The 19,490-nt window shown below is 39.9% G+C and overlaps 1 protein-coding gene across 1 annotated transcript in view; it reads right to left on the reverse strand.

The window, feature by feature from the left end:
* The window catches only part of PKHD1 (PKHD1 ciliary IPT domain containing fibrocystin/polyductin), a 412,333-nt gene that overhangs the window by 259,968 nt on the left and 132,875 nt on the right, over positions 1-19,490 (reverse strand). Inside the window, exon 36 of the mRNA XM_069487338.1 lies at positions 14,814-14,970. Within this exon, the coding sequence (XP_069343439.1) occupies positions 14,814-14,970 (157 nt within the window). The remainder of the gene's footprint in view (positions 1-14,813; positions 14,971-19,490) is intronic.

Here is a 19,490-nt window from a genome sequence, read left to right on the forward strand (position 1 = left end):
GAAAAGTTCATATTCTATCCATTTCCACAAAGCTTCCCTGGTAGTTTTCAATTAATTAGAGTTATTTGCACAGTTACATTTAAAGAAAAACGAGTTAACCTAAGTAAGTTTGCCTATGGCTTGTTTATATATGATTCATTTTAATTTTGTTAAAGGAGATAAACCTTGCCTCATTCCAAAAAAGATTTGAAGCAGATTACAAGGATTAGTGGGTACATATATAAACTTTGTCCCTTTTACCATTAAGCAAAATATTAAATACACTGAAACAAATTGGTAGGAATTTTGAAACATCATTTACTGACAAGAGCTAATAATGACGTTAATGAAGGGAGAAAAACTCAACCCAAAGAAAATGAATTATTTGTGTTGTTGAGAGTGCTACAAACAGGACTAATTAATTAATATGAACATCACTGACCCCTGCTAAAAACCATTCCCCTCTATTTTATCAGTAGCAAATATAAGGAAATCTACGTACATTAAGAAGAGAGTTTGATGAGGAATTCAGCTATTTTTGCCTGAAATAATTAGATAACCAAAGTGAAAGTTTCTTCATGTGAAAGGATGTCAAGTTCACACTTAATCTATCTCTGTACCAAGGTCCAAAGATTTTCATCCTCACACTTTATTAGCTTAAAATAAATATACAGTGGGCTGCCCTAAAGGATAGTTACTTGACTATGGGAGGACAGGAGGACTTTATTCTCCACTTTACAGAGCTCAACCCCATTTCTGAACATTGAAATAAAGAGCAGGGCTGGAATCAGCCTTTGGCCGTGACCCTTAAATTGCTTGTTATGACTTTCATGAAAGCTGACTATGTCCCAGAAGTAACCTTGGGTAATTTTATAAAAATCAATCAACCATCACTATTGTTACTTCCCTCTAAAATAAACAAATGAACACAACTTTTTACATGTAATCACTTCTTTCCATTAAACATCTCTTTTATTTCATTTAAAGGGAAGTAAAAGAGACTTTTAGCAACTAGCTAATGCTTACAAAGTACATCAAAATCTGCTTTTGGCTAACCCTACAATTAGTCATCCTCTGTAATAACCACAAAATAATTCGTTCTGTTTTTTTTTTTTTTTAAGAAAACAAATACAGAGTTCTAACTATTTTCCCCCTTACAGAAAAAAATTAAAGTATAAATATTTTACTATATAATAGTACTCTTCAAAAGAGCTGGCTATGCCCACTATCTTCAATTCTTCCCCTCCCCGGGGAAAGGTCTTTGCCTGACCACTCTGACAAAAGTGCTCCTGGTCGTAAATAGCAACCATATTTGTGAATCCAAGGCTTAGTGCCCCGTTCTCATCTCTCCTGAGTGACCAGCAGCATTTGACACACTTAGTCACTCCTTTCCTGAAACTTCTTCCCCTCACTTGCCCATCATTGTGCCCCCCTGATTTTCCTCCTACCTCTCAGGCATCCCCTTCTTAGCCTCTTCCACTGCTTCTTCCTGGTCATCCCAACCACTGACACTTGGTGTGTCCCAAGACTCAGTCCTCTGATCACTTTTCTTATCAGTCTATGTACATGGCCTTGGTGGTGCCATCTTGTCTTAAGATTTTAAACACCATCATATGCTAACTGCTGATGACTTTCAAATTCATATCTCCAAGCGTGACCTCTGCCTTCTGCTGGCTGAAGACCTATTTATGCAATTGCCCACTCAACATCTCTACTTGGGTGTCTCATAACTTCTCAACTATGCACATCCCAAAAATGAACTCCTCATCTTGCCCCACAGACAGTTCCCCAGTACTTCCCATCTCCATGAATGGTAACTCCATCCTTCCAGTTGCTCCGTCTGAAAACCATGGAGTCAACTTTCACTCTCTCTCAACCCACAACCAGCCTTCAGGAAATGTTATGCACTCCACCTTCAAAATATCCCCATGATCTAACCACTTCTCACCACTTCCACATATACTGCTGGGGTCTAAGTCACTCTCATCTCACTCCTGGATTATTGCAACAGCTTCTTAACTCACCTCCCTGCGTCTGCCCTTATCCCCCACCCCAGGGTAAATTCTCAAAACAACACTCAGTGCTGTTATTGTTGTCATTTTTAATGTAAACTATATCATGTCACCTCTCTGCTCAAAATCCTCCGATGGCTCCCATCGGAGAGTCAAAGCCTACCAAACCCTACAGCGTTAGCTCACTCTGGCCCTATGTCCCTCTGCTCTCCCCCTTGTTCACAATACCCCTGCCACCCTGACCTACCTGCCCCCCTGCCTCACAGTCTTTTCCCTCACTGTGTGCAAATCTCCCCAAGCCCCCCACCAAAGGTGTATTCCCTACCCACCTCTCCTGCTGCATTTTTCTCCATAGTACTAAGCAAATCTAACCAAAACATATAATTTGCTTACTTATTTTGCTTATTGACTGTTTCCCTTATAAATGTAAACTCCACAAGGGTAAGATTTTGGTCTATTTTGTTCACAGCCATCGTCCCTCTGCCTAGAACAGTGCCTGGCACATGGGGAAGGTTGTAAGTGATCACTAAATATTTGCTGAATAAATAGGAGTTGAGATTATGGAAGTAAATGAGGTCTCCCAGGGAAGACATGTAGAGTGAGAACAGAAGAAAGATAAGGGGGAAAAAACTATCAAACATCAACATTTAAAGGCTAGAGTAAGGACAGGAAATAGCAAGATTCTTGAGAGTGAGTCAAAAATTAGGTGAATTCGGAGAAGAATCAGAAGGGGGCAGAGACACAGCTCTAGGAAGAGCTTTAAGAACTGTGAAGCTAGTAGATGAGTGTGTCAAACCTTTAATGTCATTTTTAGGAGGATCAGGGGGAAAAGGCTACAGAGCCAGATAGTGCTAGGTTAGATGTGAATGTCAGGTGATAAAATGAACCAAGGGAGAGTGATTCCATCTTCCAGCAGCAGGAAAGTGAGAGGCGATGGGGGGCAAGGCTCAGGGAGAGATCTAAAGACCAAGTTCATTAGATCAATATGAATCACCAAACTAGATAATTCATTTATTCAAAGCTTGAAATACCTAAATTTTAAGATGTAAACAATCCAATTTATTTATCTAAATGGATAAGCTCCATTTGGCTTTCTTTCTTAAAAAGTCTAGCAGTCTATATCTCGTTACCTTTCAGTTGTTAAACAGTCAAATGGATAGTTAAGGGAGCCTGTGGAATTCCCTTCCCCTGGAGAATGATAGATGATCATCCATTCGGGATGGACAGACGCTGCTCTGCCTTGATAAGGAGAGCTGGCTGAGGGATCTGGGCAGAGCTGGGGTACACTGCCGTACCCCACTGCACTGTGCTGCTTGGGACGTGGGAGTCGGGAGGAAGCGAGGAAGAGAAAAGTAGCATTTAGAGAAGGCAGCCACGGCCCAAAGCCTGCATAGTGATAGGGATGCACACAGCTTCCTTTGTTGGCAAGATCCGGATTAGACTTGTGTCTGATCCACTGGAGCAGAGCCTGGGAAGCCTTCGAGGTGGGCTTGTCCCCGGCCAGAGAGGCGGAAAATCAATTTGGCTGGCAAACGAGAGCCCCCAAGAGCTTAGTCCACGCTCCATAATCCTATCCACTAGCAGCTCAGGAAATAGATGCCTGAGCCCTCACATATTCATGGGAGATGTGAGGCATAAATCAGGCTTTAAGGATTGGGGGCAAAGGGAATGGACTCTCTGGCTGGCTACTAATTAATCAAGCACAGAACACCTAAACTTAGCAACCTGGGATGGAGCCACACACACAGAGGCAGAGGCTGCCGCTGCTGTTTTTTCCATTTTTTTTAATTTCAATTAAAATAGATATCGGACAAAATTTTCCCCTTTAGCTGATACTGCTTATGCATCCCCCTGTTCTTCCCTTGATTAAAAAACATGCTTATTGCAATACTTGCCAGAATCACTTTAACAGTATTTTAATTGTAATGTCTCTGCCTTATTAAAAAAAGAAAATATGAACTAGAAAGTGTTTGTAGAAACCTCCACAGGACTCAAGAAAAAAATCGTATACCTCCCCAGACTGAATGCCACATACTAATTCCTTAATTAGCCTGGTACTGCAGTCAAACGGGCAATGTAGAGGGAAAAAAAAAAAAACTTATCTGAAATAAAATCACTGACTCAGAGCCACAAACAATAGTAGTTGGGAGAAACAGTTTTCATCAGACCAGACTTCCCTGGCAGGATAGAGAACTACATCCAACTAAAAATGCTATGCTTAGGATAAGCCTATTCAATGTGACCAGCCAAGTTTCCTCTGTTCTTCGCAAAGGGTGGCATAGCCTTTGGGAAAAGAGTAGCTGGGCAAGGTTAATTGACTCCCAGTCCCGACAGTTCTCCAGGGTTCCCTTTATTGTTTTAGGCTAGTAGTTCTCAAACTTAAGCATGCATCAGAATCCCCAGGAAATCTTCAAAACACAGATTGGTGGGCCTCACTCCCAGAGTAGGTTTTTTACGGGGTCCAAAAATTTGTAGTTCATGCAAGTTCCCAGGTGATGTGGATGCTGCTGATTGGGGACCACACTTTGAGAACCGCTACTCTAGGAAAAGTGAGTGATTGCTCAAGGTGTCCATAGGCTTGTGATGTTTGCTGTCATCTGAAACAAGCTGTGAAATACAAGCCTGGAATTACAGATTAATTCCTTTCTCATTTCACATTTACTGTTCTTTTCTAGCCCCTCTGCTAAGAGCTGAAATAAAAATGTAAAAAATAGTTTCCGCTTCCAGAAGGTCACAGGGAAGTTGAATTGCTCCAGATAAATGGAAACACCCTGGTTTTAAGGAATTGGCCCACTTTACAGATGACTGAGAGAGAAGACAAAGATTATGACTCAGCCTTTTATTTTTTCTACAAAATAAAAAACTCATTCAGTTAACCTTATAACCAAATTAACTCTATACAGATTATAAAGTGCAAACTTTTCTGTGGAAGAGAAACTATATAGAAATGTTGAAAAGAACTCAAACACTGAGATATAAATACATGCCTTTGTAACTAAAGCTGCTGTTTTCAATTGCTACCTATTAATAACTAAACTTCGATTGCCTTTCTACCTCCAGAAAACCATTACTTCCTTTTACCGACATAGTTTCTGGCATTTAAGTGCTCAAGGCCCTCAGCTGTTCCATGGCTTTCTAAAAAGTCACTTAAGACTTCAGGAAGGATGCTATTTCTAAGGAGAAACAGAAAAGACAAAACCAAAAAACTGTCTTTTCCCCAAAGTTTGTACCAAGCATGTAAAAATCTCCCTAGCTACCAAGTGAATTCAAATAATCCTCCCTTTTCTCTTCATCCAAGTTCAATGAGCACTGAGCCAATCACATTTTTGACCAGCCTGTAATTTAATACACTTCTCTGAGCAATCTGTTTTTTCAAAAGATTCTAAACATGATTGTTCTCTGAATATTGCAAATGTGATTTGGCTATAGCATAATATTAAATAATATTAGAAATGAAATATAATAGTTGCTTTCTTATGGTATTCATTAATTTAAAAAACAAGAGTACAGTACCTCCTGCCTTTACCTGACCCCAGGAATATTACATAGAAACAGTAGCAATGAAATGCTTGGTCTCTAAAGTATTATTATCTGCACATGAATCCCAAATATGAAAGTATTCCACATTTCCAGCTCCATTCCCAGTCTGGATAAATAGGATCTAGGAATCATTAATGAACAAATGAGACTGAGCAGTAAGGAGAGACTAAGGTCTTCCAATTTCAAGACTGTTCTTTTTTAAGCACCAAAAGAGGCAAGAAAAGCTTCATCTTTCTCTGCTGCACCCCTTTTAGTAAAAAGATTTGTTCTGTAAAATTTGGACTCAGTCAAAAGGCGGCACTTAAGGATCTAGAAGGCCACATGTGGCCTTAAGGCTGCAGGTTCCCCAACCCCAAGAAGGGTTTTAAATAAGGAAGTTTGAAACATTCATCTTTCATTACCGAAAATATTATAGTTTCTGTGCTAGGAAGGGACTGGTCCTTTTAAATAGCATTTTTCATGTTACAATATCCAAGTTGTCAAGACATAAAACGGTAAATTGTTTAATATCTATCTATCTGTCTGTCTGCCCATCTATTGAAAGCATGTCCTTTCTCATAGCAATGGCTTATCTTTCATTTAAGGCTAATCAAGTGTGTCTGGGACTGTTCTCTGGAGGTAAATAATGCAAGTCATTGTCTGATTGGGAAAAATAAGGGGTTTCAGAGCCAAGTGTCCCCCACATTAAAAAGCCTTTGTCTCTGATCTCCTGATACATAAATAGTAAATGAAATTGGTCACTGTCTGGACTAATCCACTAACATTTGAGGATACCAGGAAGGACTCTGATTACAGAGAAATTCACAACAAGCATTAATCTACCTCTTCAGGTCAGAAACTCATTCATTAGTTCATTCATTTAGCAATTATTTGAGTACCTATTACATGCCTGGAGACACGATGGTGCTGGCAATAGAAAGGTGAGCAAAAATAGATCTGGCTCCTACTTATAGCCTAGACCTTTCCAACCCTCCAAAAAGGAAGAGGGGGAAAAAACATGCTGATACTATATTTGTAAAAAATTAATGTAAAAGTAATTCAAGTTCTTAGCCAATTAAAAATTCTACCAATGATCCACTTAGCTTCTGATATAGGCAAAATCCCCTCCTATAAAACAAGTAAAGCCAACCAAGAAAATTCCAACACTTAGAAACACAAAAGATAGAGTTAAGAGTGGATTTCAAAAAATCCACTCAGATTAATTCTTTCTGACTCTGACTTCCTCCTTGGCCTTTCCCTGTGGATTATGGCACGAACCAACCCCTTATGGAGCACCATGCCTGCATATATGGGAAGAAACTTTACTAACCCCCTCACTGCTCTTCCTCCACAGGGTTGCACACACAAACCACACTAACATTCAGTAGAGGTTTATACAAGCCACTTTCCTGCTACAAATAAAATCACCATTATTTCTATTTTGTGCATTGATTTGAGGACCAGAGCCTTACCCAAAGCCATAAAAGTGTCTGTGACTGCCTCGAAGTCAAACTCACGCCCCAGTTTGATGACCAAACTGCAATGAATCAACCTTGTTATATCATCTGTACATAGTCATCCCATCCCGTAGCTATGTTTCTACTAAGAAAGCAATTAGTCAATATTCTCCTGCCTTAGCCTCCCGGGTAGCTGGGACTGCAGGCGCGTGCCACCACATCCTGCATCAATTTTTTTTTACAGCCAACTCATAGATAAATTATCTTTTTTTTTTTTTTGGAGACAGAGTCTCCCTCTGTTGTCCAGGCTAGAGTGAGTGCCGTGGCATCAGCCTAGCTCACAGCAACCTCAAACTCCTGGGCTGAAGTGATCTTCCTGTCTCAGACTCCCGAGTAGCTGGGACTACAAGCATGTGCCACCATGCCCGGCTAATTTTTTTCTATTTTTAGTTGTCTGGCTAATTTTTTCTGTTTTTAGTAGAGACGGGGTCTCGCTCTTGCTCAAGCTGGTCTCGAACTCCAGACCTCGAGCAATCCTCCCGCCTCGGCCTCCCAGAGTGCTAGGATTACAGGCATGAGCCACCACGCCCAACCTGATAAATTATCTTGAATTTACCAATTTGCCACAAATTTTACCAGCCCACAAAATCTTCTCATGTTAACCAAGATAGCTTATAGCTATGGAAAGAAATATTAATGCATGTAGAATGTTTCATTTTTATCAAAACTCCAGCCTGCCTTAAGATGGATTTTTATTAAATTCAAGCTGATATCTGTGAAGTCTTGAAACTATAGGCACAGGGTAATCTGCCAAGTGACTCACACAGCCCTGCTGTACAGAGGGACAGCAAGAAGCATCTCAGGGAAGTTCGTTTCATAGCATTTCTAGGTGGGTGTATTGGAAAATGTTATCTGAAGCATGCATCTACTGCATCTGAAGCTGGCTTGGTGCTAACTAGAAGCAACCAAGTATACAATCCCTGGGATAAAAAGGTTGTTCTGCACTTAACATCTCACTCTAAAATCCTCAAACCCTTGCCAAGGATGAAGAAGCTCTACAACAAACATGAGAGTAAGTCAAGAGAAGATACTTCATCTTAATAAGCCAAAAATATGCCTTTCCATGTCATAGAAACCCCAGAGATAACAGAGTCAAAAAGATCTGAGTGTCCTCAAAAGTGTGGACTAAAAAAGAGTTTGGAAAAAATGAGACCATGTTCCAAACTACACCAGAAAAACATATTTCCATGAAGTCAAAGTAACGAGGAGAATGGACGAAAGCAAATGGATAGACTCTGCTGCTTCCACTTCTGTATCCTCCCCTCTCTCGCAATAGGAAGAAAAACACTTCAATATGCATTCTGAAGATAACAGACGCAAAAGCAATCCAAGGTCTTTATTATCCAGCTAATTCTTTCAGTAATCCAGTTTGCTTTTGTATATAGAAGCAGCCACTATCTGTAGAGAAAATTGTAACTTAAGCCCGATATTCAACCATTTCTTCTGATATCTCTTTCAGTGCAAAAATAACCACCACCAACATTAATTAAGTCCTTATTCTGAGCCAGGCTCTGTGCTAAGGACTTTACAAATATTCCTTCATTTAACACTCAAAACATCCATATGAGATGGCAATACATTGTGATATTTCCACAAAACAACAAACAATAAATGCTAGCTATCATTTTTGCTGTGACTGTCATTATAATCAGGTATTGCCCTAGTGAGGAAAAACAGAGGGTTTGCAACTGGTCCAAGGTCACAGAGCTGGGTAGTGGGGCCCAGATTCAAAGTCAGTTCTTTCTGGCTTGAACCTGCCAAGCATTTAACTGCTTTGGTATATGCCAGTAGACCAAGAAATAGAAAATCACATTAAAGGGAGCCAGTGCACTATTAAGGAGTAATAGAGACTGGAAACAAGTTTCTGTTCAAACATTTTAAAGCAATGGCATTGTGAGTAGCAAGAAACTACAAAATGTTTTCCTTCTCTGTTGTATATATTTATGGTGTACACCATGATGTTTATATATATTATTAATATGTAGACATATACACACACACATAGTGAAGTGATTACTACAGTGAAGCAGATTGACATATCCATCATCATACATAGTTACCTTTCTTGTATGTGTGTCTGTGTGTGTGTGAGAGAGAGAGAGAGAGAGAGAGAGAGACAAGTACCTAAACCTAAAACCTCAACACCAAGTGAAGAGTCCAGACACCCATAATTTACCCTTAATTAATTATTATCTCTAGTGCACTTCACATCAAGCTACTTGACCACCAGATTAGCAAGAGATTCATTGCTTCGTTCAGGAAATCTGAACGCTTCCCCAACTGCATACCACAAGCCCAAGATCCTTGCCCGGGATGCATAATGCTGTGACAAGAGGGTAACGTTCCTTCTTTGTTATTATGGCTCATCATAATTACTTGGAATAAAAATAATAAATTTTAATTCAGCGATGCCTATGGCCGTTGGGCATCTTAACATAAAAGAACGAAAAATATAATTAACTAAATCAAGGCAATATGCCTATTTCCATCCCAGCTCATTAGTATTAATTGATTGGGTTAATTCTCTTTTGTGTTTAACAGTACCCTTAAAAAATAATTTTTTTTTAAAAATGAGAGAGGGTGAGAAGGAGGGAAGAAGTAGAGATGGTAAGTAGACAAAAAGTTCCGTATCTTTTTCTAATTAAAGTGAAATAATAAATATAAGTTGAAGTTCTTATCATGATCACAAAAAAAAAAATCTGCTGTTTTTCAATAAAGTTCAGGGATCAGTGCATATAGCATCATAAATAATGACACAAAACTTTGGTGCCATTTCCCAATCCCTTCCAAAAAAGTTTACAATCCTGGTTTTTACTATGTAAGTCATACTTGTAAGAAAAAAATTTCAATTCTATTTTATAGATGGAAATATGAGCAAGGTACATAGAGTTCAAGACTCTTGAGGCCCCATACAGAGAAGTGTTGGTTTTCTCAATGTAAGGGCCTAACCCTCTACATATTAGGATGCTGGTTTCCATGAATAGAAAAATAATATAGAGGATGCAATATCTTCACAAAGTACTTCCAAATGTAGTTCTTAGGTGATCTAGTTTCACTGTTATTTATCACTAATCCTTTCGAAATGTATGTACTTCAGGTAGAATATATTCTTTGTAATATAGAAATGGCTGAGAAACTACTTATACTATAATACTTCATATTTTGTTGGTTAAAATCTTTTGAAGAAATTACCTTTCGGCTTGAAATTTCTCAGGCTTTACCTTATCCTGTATATGGTATCAGAAAAATAAAGAAAATTCCACTCAGCTATTTTTCGACACCACGAATGGATACGAAAAAGATAGACAGTAAGAGATACTCAGAGAGTGAGCTGCTGTTGATGAAAATGATGATGATGATGAATCAATTTTATGTTTGAATAGCTCTTTATTATCTTTCAAGTGCTTTCATACATATTATAGACCAAGAGAAGACATTAATGAGGTTTAGAGCTATACTCTTTCAACCAGATATCTGAGAGTTGGAGTCCTTCACCATTGAAGACATTCTTTTAGAAACAAAAGTGTCTTTTAGAAACAGAAAAATAACTTACTAATGGATTTGATATTCCTTACAACTCATAATAATATGCGTATATTGTGTGTGTGTATATATATGTGAACATATGTATGTGTGTATGCGTGTACTTCTACATATATATGCATGTGTGTGTGTATGTGTGTGTATAATCAGTGAGAACTACTAAAGACAGTGAAAACAAATTAGCTGGGAAAAGTGATATTCAAGAGAGCAAGCATTTAAAAAATACACTTCTTAAATTTCACCCAAGACCTGAGCTCTTCACCATTTACTCATCCATTCATTCAATAATCAACACATAATTGTGAGCCCTCATTATGTGTCAGGCCCTGTGCTAGACCCTAATGAGACAACTGTGAATAAATTAGTGAAGTCCTTTGTCTTTTTGAGTTTATTCTAATAGAGGAGACAGATTGTAAACAAACAAGTAAATTTATAATACATCGTGGCAGTAAGTACTAGGAAGAAAAGTAAAGCAAAACCAAAGTAATGGGGAGCGGTTTTAATTCTAGAGAGATGGCCAGCAAGGCCTCTCTGGTAAGTTGACTTTTTCTCTGAGAGCAAATGAAATAAGTGACCAGCTGTGTGAATCTGGAGGAAGACTATTCCAGGCAATGGGCATCATGGGCAAGGATCCTGAGGCAGGTATATTCATAGAAGAACTGGAGCAGAATGAATGAAGACGATACGGCCAATGAAGGGATCAGAGGTTAAATAATGGTAAGGACTTTGGATTTTATTCCTAGTGAAATGAGAAGCCATTGGAGGGTTTTCAGGAAAGAAGTGACAAGATGTGATGTATTTTTAAAGCAAATGGACTATAAACTATTAGGAGTTTACTTGAGAAGGTAGCATAAAAGCCAAATACTACTGACTTAAACACATGAAGGCTTGTTTTTCTATCACAAAAAGTAATTTCAGAGGTGAGGAGCTCAATACTAGCATGGCAATTCCAAAGTCCTCAGGGTTCTGGGTTTCTCTTATTCTTCCATTTCCCCATGATCCAAAATGGTGGCTGAAAATGTAGCTATCACATTTACATACTAGCAAGTAGGAAAAGAAAGAAGGAAGACAAACAGGGTGTGCCTCCTACTGGGTCAGCTCAGCTTTGGGAAACTTCCCAATGTCCCACATGACACTTTCCCTCACATCTCTTTAGCAAGCTCTTAGCCACAAGGCTGTGTATAGCTACAAAAGACGTCAGGAAACATAGTTTTACCTGGGTACATTGTTGCCACAAATGAAATTGAGGTTCCACTATTAAGGAAGACAAAGATTTGGAACCAAAGGAACCAATTAAGAGGCAACTTGGTCCAGGCCAAAAATTATGGTGGTTCAGACTAGGTTGGTGCTAGTGGAGACGCTGATATATGGGACACATGTTGAAGATTCAGCCAACAGGATTCACTGATGAATTGGTCATAGGATGTGAGAAAAAGAAAGAGTCTAGGACGCCTCCAAGTTTTATGACCTGAGCCACTGGACACATGCAATTCCAACAAGTGAGAAGGGGAAGGTCCTCAAACTTTAATTTTTGTGTATATATTAATATCTATGTGATGAGAATATGTCTCAGACACAAATGACAGGCTTGTCACCTCCTCTCCACTATCCAGCTCTTATCTCATGTTCTCAACACCCTGATTACTCCAGTCTGCATTTTGCTTCACTGCCCGCATCACCTGTTTGAGAACTAGAAATTTTACTCTTTTTTTTTTTTTTTGAGGCAGAGTCTCGCTTTGTTGCCCCGGCTAGAGTGAGTGCCGTGGTGTCAGCCTAGCTCACAGCAACCTCAAACTCCTGGGCTTAAACGATCCTACCGCCTCAGCCTCCCAAGTAGCTGGGACTACAGGCATGTGCCACCATGCCCGGCTAATTTTTTTTTCTATATATATTTTAGTTGGCCAGATAATTTCTTTCTATTTTTTTTAGTAGAGACGGGGTCTCGCTCTTGCTCAGGCTGGTCTCGAACTCCTGACCTTGAGCGATCCACCCGCCTCGGCCTCCCAGAGTGCTAGGATTACAGGCGTGAGCCACCGCGCCCGGCCTACTCTTTTTTTAATTTCAAAATTCTAAGGGGTACAAATGTTTTTGTTACATGGAAACATCGTATAATGCTGAAATCAGGGCTTTTAGCATGCCTGTCACCAGAATAGGGTTCACTGTATCCAATAGGTCAGTTTTATCCCTCCCTCCCCCCTTGTTGGTTTCCAATGTCCTTTATGTATCTTTGTGCCCATGTGTACCCATCGTCTAGCTCCTACTCTTTTACATTTACTTTCTAATTATTTTTTCTTTAATAATATAACACATTACTGGCATTAAGTATTATTTGTCATTTTTTCATGTGCCTCACACAGAGTTCCTAGGCCACGTAAGAAGCATTCACAGATTATCAGCTGAACAAAATTTGAGCTGTGTCCTTTCCCTGTTTCCATTCTTTCTAAAAGCTATGACCCACAGCTCTATGATAAACATCTGAGAGTTTCACTCTAGACAACCCTGCTCCTTGCCAACCACTCCTGTATCCTATTTGTACAGAAAATGTTATCCACTACTTATGCTCTCGCTCCTACCAACTGTCCTTCTCCCCAAGAGAAATAGGGCATTCTTCAGATAACTAACTCTCGTTCTCCACAAGATAAAGGTTTGCCTTTCCAAACCTAGCTCACTTATTCTATGTATGAGAGGAAAATACTGTCTAAACCAGGAACATTAAGGAAAACCACTATTGGAAGGCAACAGTATTTGGGTTGTTCCCATGTAGAAATCCATAAGGGTGAGAAGCCAAGTGTGTGCTACACTTATCCCTGCCTTTCCTTTACTCTTTGCTCTCCCTCTGACGCCTCTTCTCCATCCTTAGCTCTGGTCCTATCAATGTCATTCTTTGATTGAACCTTGACCTGGAAGTAATAACACATCCAGGGCCTCAGTAATCCACCACTTTTAGCTGGGAAACTTCCCCCAAATGGTTGTAGCAATATAAGGCCAAGACCCTTAAATGCCTGCAGGGCACCCCACCTCCGGCAGCATTCGATTCCAGTGGGGATACCCCTGGTTAAAAAGGCTTGCCCAGAGCATCTTTTCTCTGAGATGAGGCTTCAGGTTTGTAATTTTCCCTTGTCATTTCTAGTCCTTAGGTAGTTGATTGGCTGTCAATAGATCGGCATTCCCCATAGCCACTAGCTACACACACACACACACACACACACACACACAAAGACAGGGCAAGAGCCCAAGCTGACAGACCATTTTTCCCCCAGTGGGCACTAATTAACTGATTCAACTTAAAACTTCTTGCTACTAGAGAAAGAAAAACAGCTTCCAGGATACAGAATGACAAAATGTCTAATCAGAAAAACCTGATTTAGTCCATAAGAGACAAGGAATAAAATTACATTAGTTTATCCCCTTCAGAATATTTTATTTTCCCCTTTATGTAGCCATGCTCTTACTTTAACAAGAACAAATGTTTGCATAAGTGTTAAGTATATTTATAGTGAAGAATCATGTTTTAGTGCAGAGTTTTACAGATATCCATAACTAATCACATCTCCCAAGTAATTTCCATTTGCCAATGAACAGAGGCACTTTGATAACCATTTCTTATTATCAGCCACTGAAGTAGGCAATGATTTTTATTCTCATTTAACAGATAAGGAAACAAAGATAATGCACAAAGAGGTGAAAAAACTGACTTAGCCATTTGACAATGTGGTGGAAGAGTTGAAATTTGAATTCTCAGTCCATTCCAACTTCCTAGACCCTAGAGCTATGTGACCAGTTTTGCAGTAAGAAAGCCTATTTATATGACTTTCCACGGGATCCAGAAGTCAAAACCACAACAGGGTAAAGGCAGGAAGACATTGCTTTCTTGGCAAGGAATTTCAAAGGCAGCAGCATTAAGCGATTTCAGGGCATTTTGCTATATTGTGGGGGCTGTCCTGAATAAGCATGACTAAAAAGTACTTAAATAAAGAAGCATATTCTTTGAGAGCACTGTTAACCTTCTTGTTTTTGAAAAATTAAAATAATCAAGCTCTGTGCTTAGGAGTCCAAAGAAAGAAAGGCCTTTCGCTTTGAACTCTCTGACCACTTCTTCCTATTCATAGTAAAATCTCAGGTTGGCCTGAGAATAAGTTGTCAACTAAGTTTTAGAACTTACCCATAAAGTTACCCTCCCTCCTGCCCCTGCGAGTGATAGAATTACATTGAGTAATGTCACTGATCTTCAAACTCCACAGACCTTTAATGTGCAGGAAGTTGAGGATGCTTGTATTGGTGTCAAGCAGGAGCAGTTGGCCATTCTGCACTGTGACATTGTCGCCATCTTGTGGCACTCTTTCAGGAAACCAGCTGTGTACCCTGGACCATCTCCGGCAAAACTGAAAGGAAAAGTTGCCCTGGAAAACAGAGAAGTGGTTGTTTTTAAGCAGGGTGGTATAGGTGATCAATCAAAATAGAATCTTTTCAAAGAAAGTAAAATTAATTTAAATATTTCAAATGTTTCGATAAAATGGGCTACCCTTCTCTCTCTTGCACAACTAACCCAAACAGGAAAACATACGGACGAGGCAAAATTATACTTCTAGTGCCTCTGTGCTCAGCCCCCGGGATTCTCCAACAACATGCGGATAATGTTTTCTTACCTTTTCTTCCCCAAGCACAAGCCGCCTTCTACCTAACAGATGGGGTTGATTTCATTTTTTATTTTTACAGACATGTATTGAGTCTTGGACAAAAAGTCATAAATAGCCTGGAATAGGGAGAATTAAAATGTTCTGCTTGATGGGTGGCATTTTGCTTTATGTAATTGGTATCATTTTTCACTGGCTCTGCTGCCAAGAGTCCCTGTTTTATAGGAACATTCCTCTTCCCAAGTGCTCAGATCCATCCTCCCACTCGGGCTTTTTTGATAGTATTGTTGCCTTTCCCTCCGTGCCGGGTGCATCAGTGCTGAACAAAGCTCACGCAGGCATAGGCAGAATGCTGACCCACTTCAGATGACAAGCAAATAGCCCGGAACCACCGTGGAAGGGGCAAGGAGCAGGGCTGAGGGAAGGAGCTCAGGAACGGAAGCAACCCCTCCACCCCAGCCTTCAGTCCCTTCTCAGAACTTTTAGCTTTCCTGTGAATTTATGGTCACCATGGTGTCACGTGTTTTTCAAAACAAGGATGTAAAAATCACAGAATGGTATTCAGCTCACACAAGAGTCTGAGAACACGTTGAAACGTCTTGTGAGGTTATGTAACTAAGATTATGATAAATATAATAAAATCAGAGTAGAGAAGGTGATTCCCTCTAGCTAACGCCTACAACATGTGTGTGTCTCTCTCCACAGTCTTCTTCCACTCAGACTCCAACCAAATGTGAAGCCCAAGTTCCTGTAGAACAGACCTCCTAGAAGGTCCTCTTGTGACGTGTTAGAAGCAAATGGGAGCAGATTGTTAGAAGGGAAGTCTTGTTTGTAATATCAACAACTACACCTACATGGAGAATAATGCTCTGGAGTATTTCTGAGAGAAGAAATGGAAAAATGTGTGGCCAAAAGAGCCAGTATACTTTCCAGAAGAGGGTCGTGATCCCTAGGTCAATAGTCCTGAGTTGCAGACCCAACTCAATCACGGAGCAGGCTCTGGGACAAGGAAAAGCATGCTCTTTTCATGTTCTACATCTGCAAGGGAGAAGTAAAAGCCTATGACTCATCCCAATCTAAGAGACAGAAAGGCATAAGGCATAGTAACAACCAGTCCCAGCACCACAGAGAAAGAGTAAGTTGCACATGGGCGTCACCGTGAGCTGCACAAACCGTGTCCCCACGATGACTACGGTGGGCTAGAAAAGCAGGAGAGAATTTTAATTGTCAAGCTGATGCCACTGTAAGACTAGTATCGGTTGGTAACATAACAAAAAGTGCTTCTGATAAGGCCACATACAATATGCATTCTTATAATCTTTTAATTCACTCCCACAGAATACAGAAAGAGGAAAGGGAGGCAAACAGAAGAAAAATGGAATGGAATAAAATGGTGAGAAAGTGGAAAAACCTGAGCCGATAAAGTCAACTGCAGAACAGGGTGAACCGGGTTATCTGTACTGTCACCTCAGAGTCCACCAGAAAAGGACATTTGAAAAAGCTTGAATTTCCAAAAGGTCAGAGATGAGGAAGACTCTAGCAAGCTCCTATCCCTTCATTTTAAAGATGACATTTCAGAAAGTGTTTCTTAGAGTTTAATAAAACGCAGATTGCCTCAGTGCCATTGTAAACCTAAGAAATCAAAAGCTCAGGAGGTGGGACCCAGGGATCGTAATTTTAATGATCTCCTCAGACGACACTTCTGCATCAAAGTTTGAGATCAATTCAAGGAAATGGCTAGAGGGGAGGGGAGAAAATATTTCTAAAAAAGCAACCAACAAGTTTTCTCCAAATCAACACCCAAAGTTCAGAGTCTTTGGTCAGTCACTCAAAGACTAGCTAGCTGAGCAGGGTGGTGCATGGATGAACTATAAGAAAGAAGAATTCGGCAGCAAAATTTTCTGAGACATTAACCTGGTGGTCGGATCCACAGCTCAGCCTCAGAACTGCAAAGACAACAGGGCTTATGACGCTCACAGCAAAAAGATCTTGAGCAACTAGACATTATTTAGGCATTAATACTTAAGGTGGCAAAAGGAAGACCATTCTATGGGGTTACCCATTAATTAATTTGAGAATGTTTTAAAATTTTTATGATTAACGCTGATATCTGTTACCTAGCTCTGAAGGAACTTTAAAGACCTTCTCTCTTGCTCTGAAGCCCCTGTGTGTACCTCCAGTGCCTTCCGTGTTTTATACTATTTTGGCCTGTTGTGTCAGCCTTTACAAATTGCTAGACTCAGCCCCAACCCAGTAGGTAGGAAGGTCAAATATTGTTATCTCCACTTTAGGGTCCTTAAATGATGTGTCAAAGACCATAATGATGGAGACAGGCTGGCGTCGTGCAAAGTAAGCTCTCACCTTAAGTTTTTCATTTACTGTGCCTCTCCTGGGACACTTCCCAAAACATCTGCTTGGCTTACTGCCTTGCTTCATTCATGTCTCTGCTCAAATACCATCCCCTCCCTTGGATCATTATTTTACAAATCACCTCCAATCGCTGCCTCTCCCCTAATATCACTTCATTCTGGTATTAGATCGTGTAACTTACTGCATATTTGGTTATCACTTATTGAGCTTATTCAGATGAAGCAGGGATTTTGTTTTGGTCATTGCTCTATTCCTATACCCCTAAAAACTGTCTAGCACATATTAAGTGTTTAATAGAAAGTGTTGAAACTATTTTCTTTTACCTGCTAATCCCATAAATGCTTTAATAAGTATCACACACACACACACACACAGATACGATAGGTGAACATATAAACGCCAAGACCTAAAATACTTAAAATGCTACATATCCCCTAGGTCTCCTGATTCATTGGGTTTGATCCATAAACTTTCACACTCTTTTTCATGTTTTCAAGCTCTATTGATGGAGAGCGCTTCTAAATTGAAAACTGAGACTCAGATCCAGTCTCTCTATGAAATTTCCCACCAATTTTTTTTTCTTTCACCTTAAGTTTATCCATTCAACGTGGCAGATTTCAAATGAATACAAATGTTAAGCATTCAGTTTCAAGAGACGTAAGCGCCTCTGTGTCCCGATTTCTCCTCAGCAGAACAAAGACCTCTTGAGATGTATAAATGTTTATTGCTGATTCATGCTTTTATACAAAACAATGACTAAATACTGGAAGTTCTAAAAATTAATGCAGCCTCAACCACTGAACAGCTACTTGGGGAAATAGAAAAGCAATTTATCTACATGATTGCAAGTTGTCAGCAAAATCCATGATTACATGCAGGTTGCCATAAGAATGTTAGCTCTCCTACATTTTCACAGATGACAAGCCTGGTGGCATCATCTCCTACACAAGACTCCCAGGGCAATGCTCTGTGAAGCAGTGGGGATGGCTCACCTTCCAATATCGTATCCTCCAAGCATTGTCACTTTCATCCAAACCATAAAGAATGCTGACAGCATTGATAAAAGAATTTTTTGTCTACATATTTGAAAACCTCTCTGTTGATACCAACATGATACTTTTGGTGAAAGCCCTGCTCTGCATCACCAGCCCAGCTCACAGGCCATTGTAGGTTTCACTTCTACCTAATATAAGCTCTTTCCCCCACAGTTCCTAAGGTGCTCAGCCTTTAGCTTTACTTTTCTTCTTCGAGATAAACACATCACTCATTCCCATTCTGGAAATGAAGAAAATCATTTCTTCATACGGGGGCAGGTGTGGGAATAGAGATATAAAAACTGTCCAGAACATGCCCTCATCTTCACATGCAGCCCCAAATAAAGAACAAAAAAAAAAAAAAAAGCAAAAAACTTTCCTGCCTCAGCTAGGAACCTTACGCAATTTGTTTTCTTCTTAGAGCATGTCAGCACTTCTCTGAACTTCAGGGAATGTGCAGTGTCTGCAAATCTTGCATGTCACCTTAAATGTACTTGCAACACCACCAGAGTTATCTTGAAAGAAGTCATTGATCAGCAAGTTGGAACACCAAGCAAAGACCTATTTGTGAGCATATGCATTGAGCTGGAGTGGCGGAGGAGGTGCTGTATGGGAATCTCTAATCACAGTGTCTCCTGGCTGACAAAGACACGAAAGAACTATTCTGACACCTCCAGAATGTCTTCTTCCCTCAGCATGCAAATCCTAGAAACAGGAAAAGACAAGTCCCTGTAACCAACATTTTTTCCACCTCTTACCCTCCTTTATTTTCTCCAAAGCACTTGCCACCTAATACACTGATACTGGTTCACAGTCAATCAACCCCTGATAGAATGTAACCTTCACAAGAGCTTCTTGGTTTTCTGCTGTATCCCTAGTACC

Source organism: Eulemur rufifrons, chromosome 15, assembly GCF_041146395.1.
Source record: "Eulemur rufifrons isolate Redbay chromosome 15, OSU_ERuf_1, whole genome shotgun sequence".
Classification (NCBI taxonomy): domain Eukaryota; kingdom Metazoa; phylum Chordata; class Mammalia; order Primates; family Lemuridae; genus Eulemur; species Eulemur rufifrons.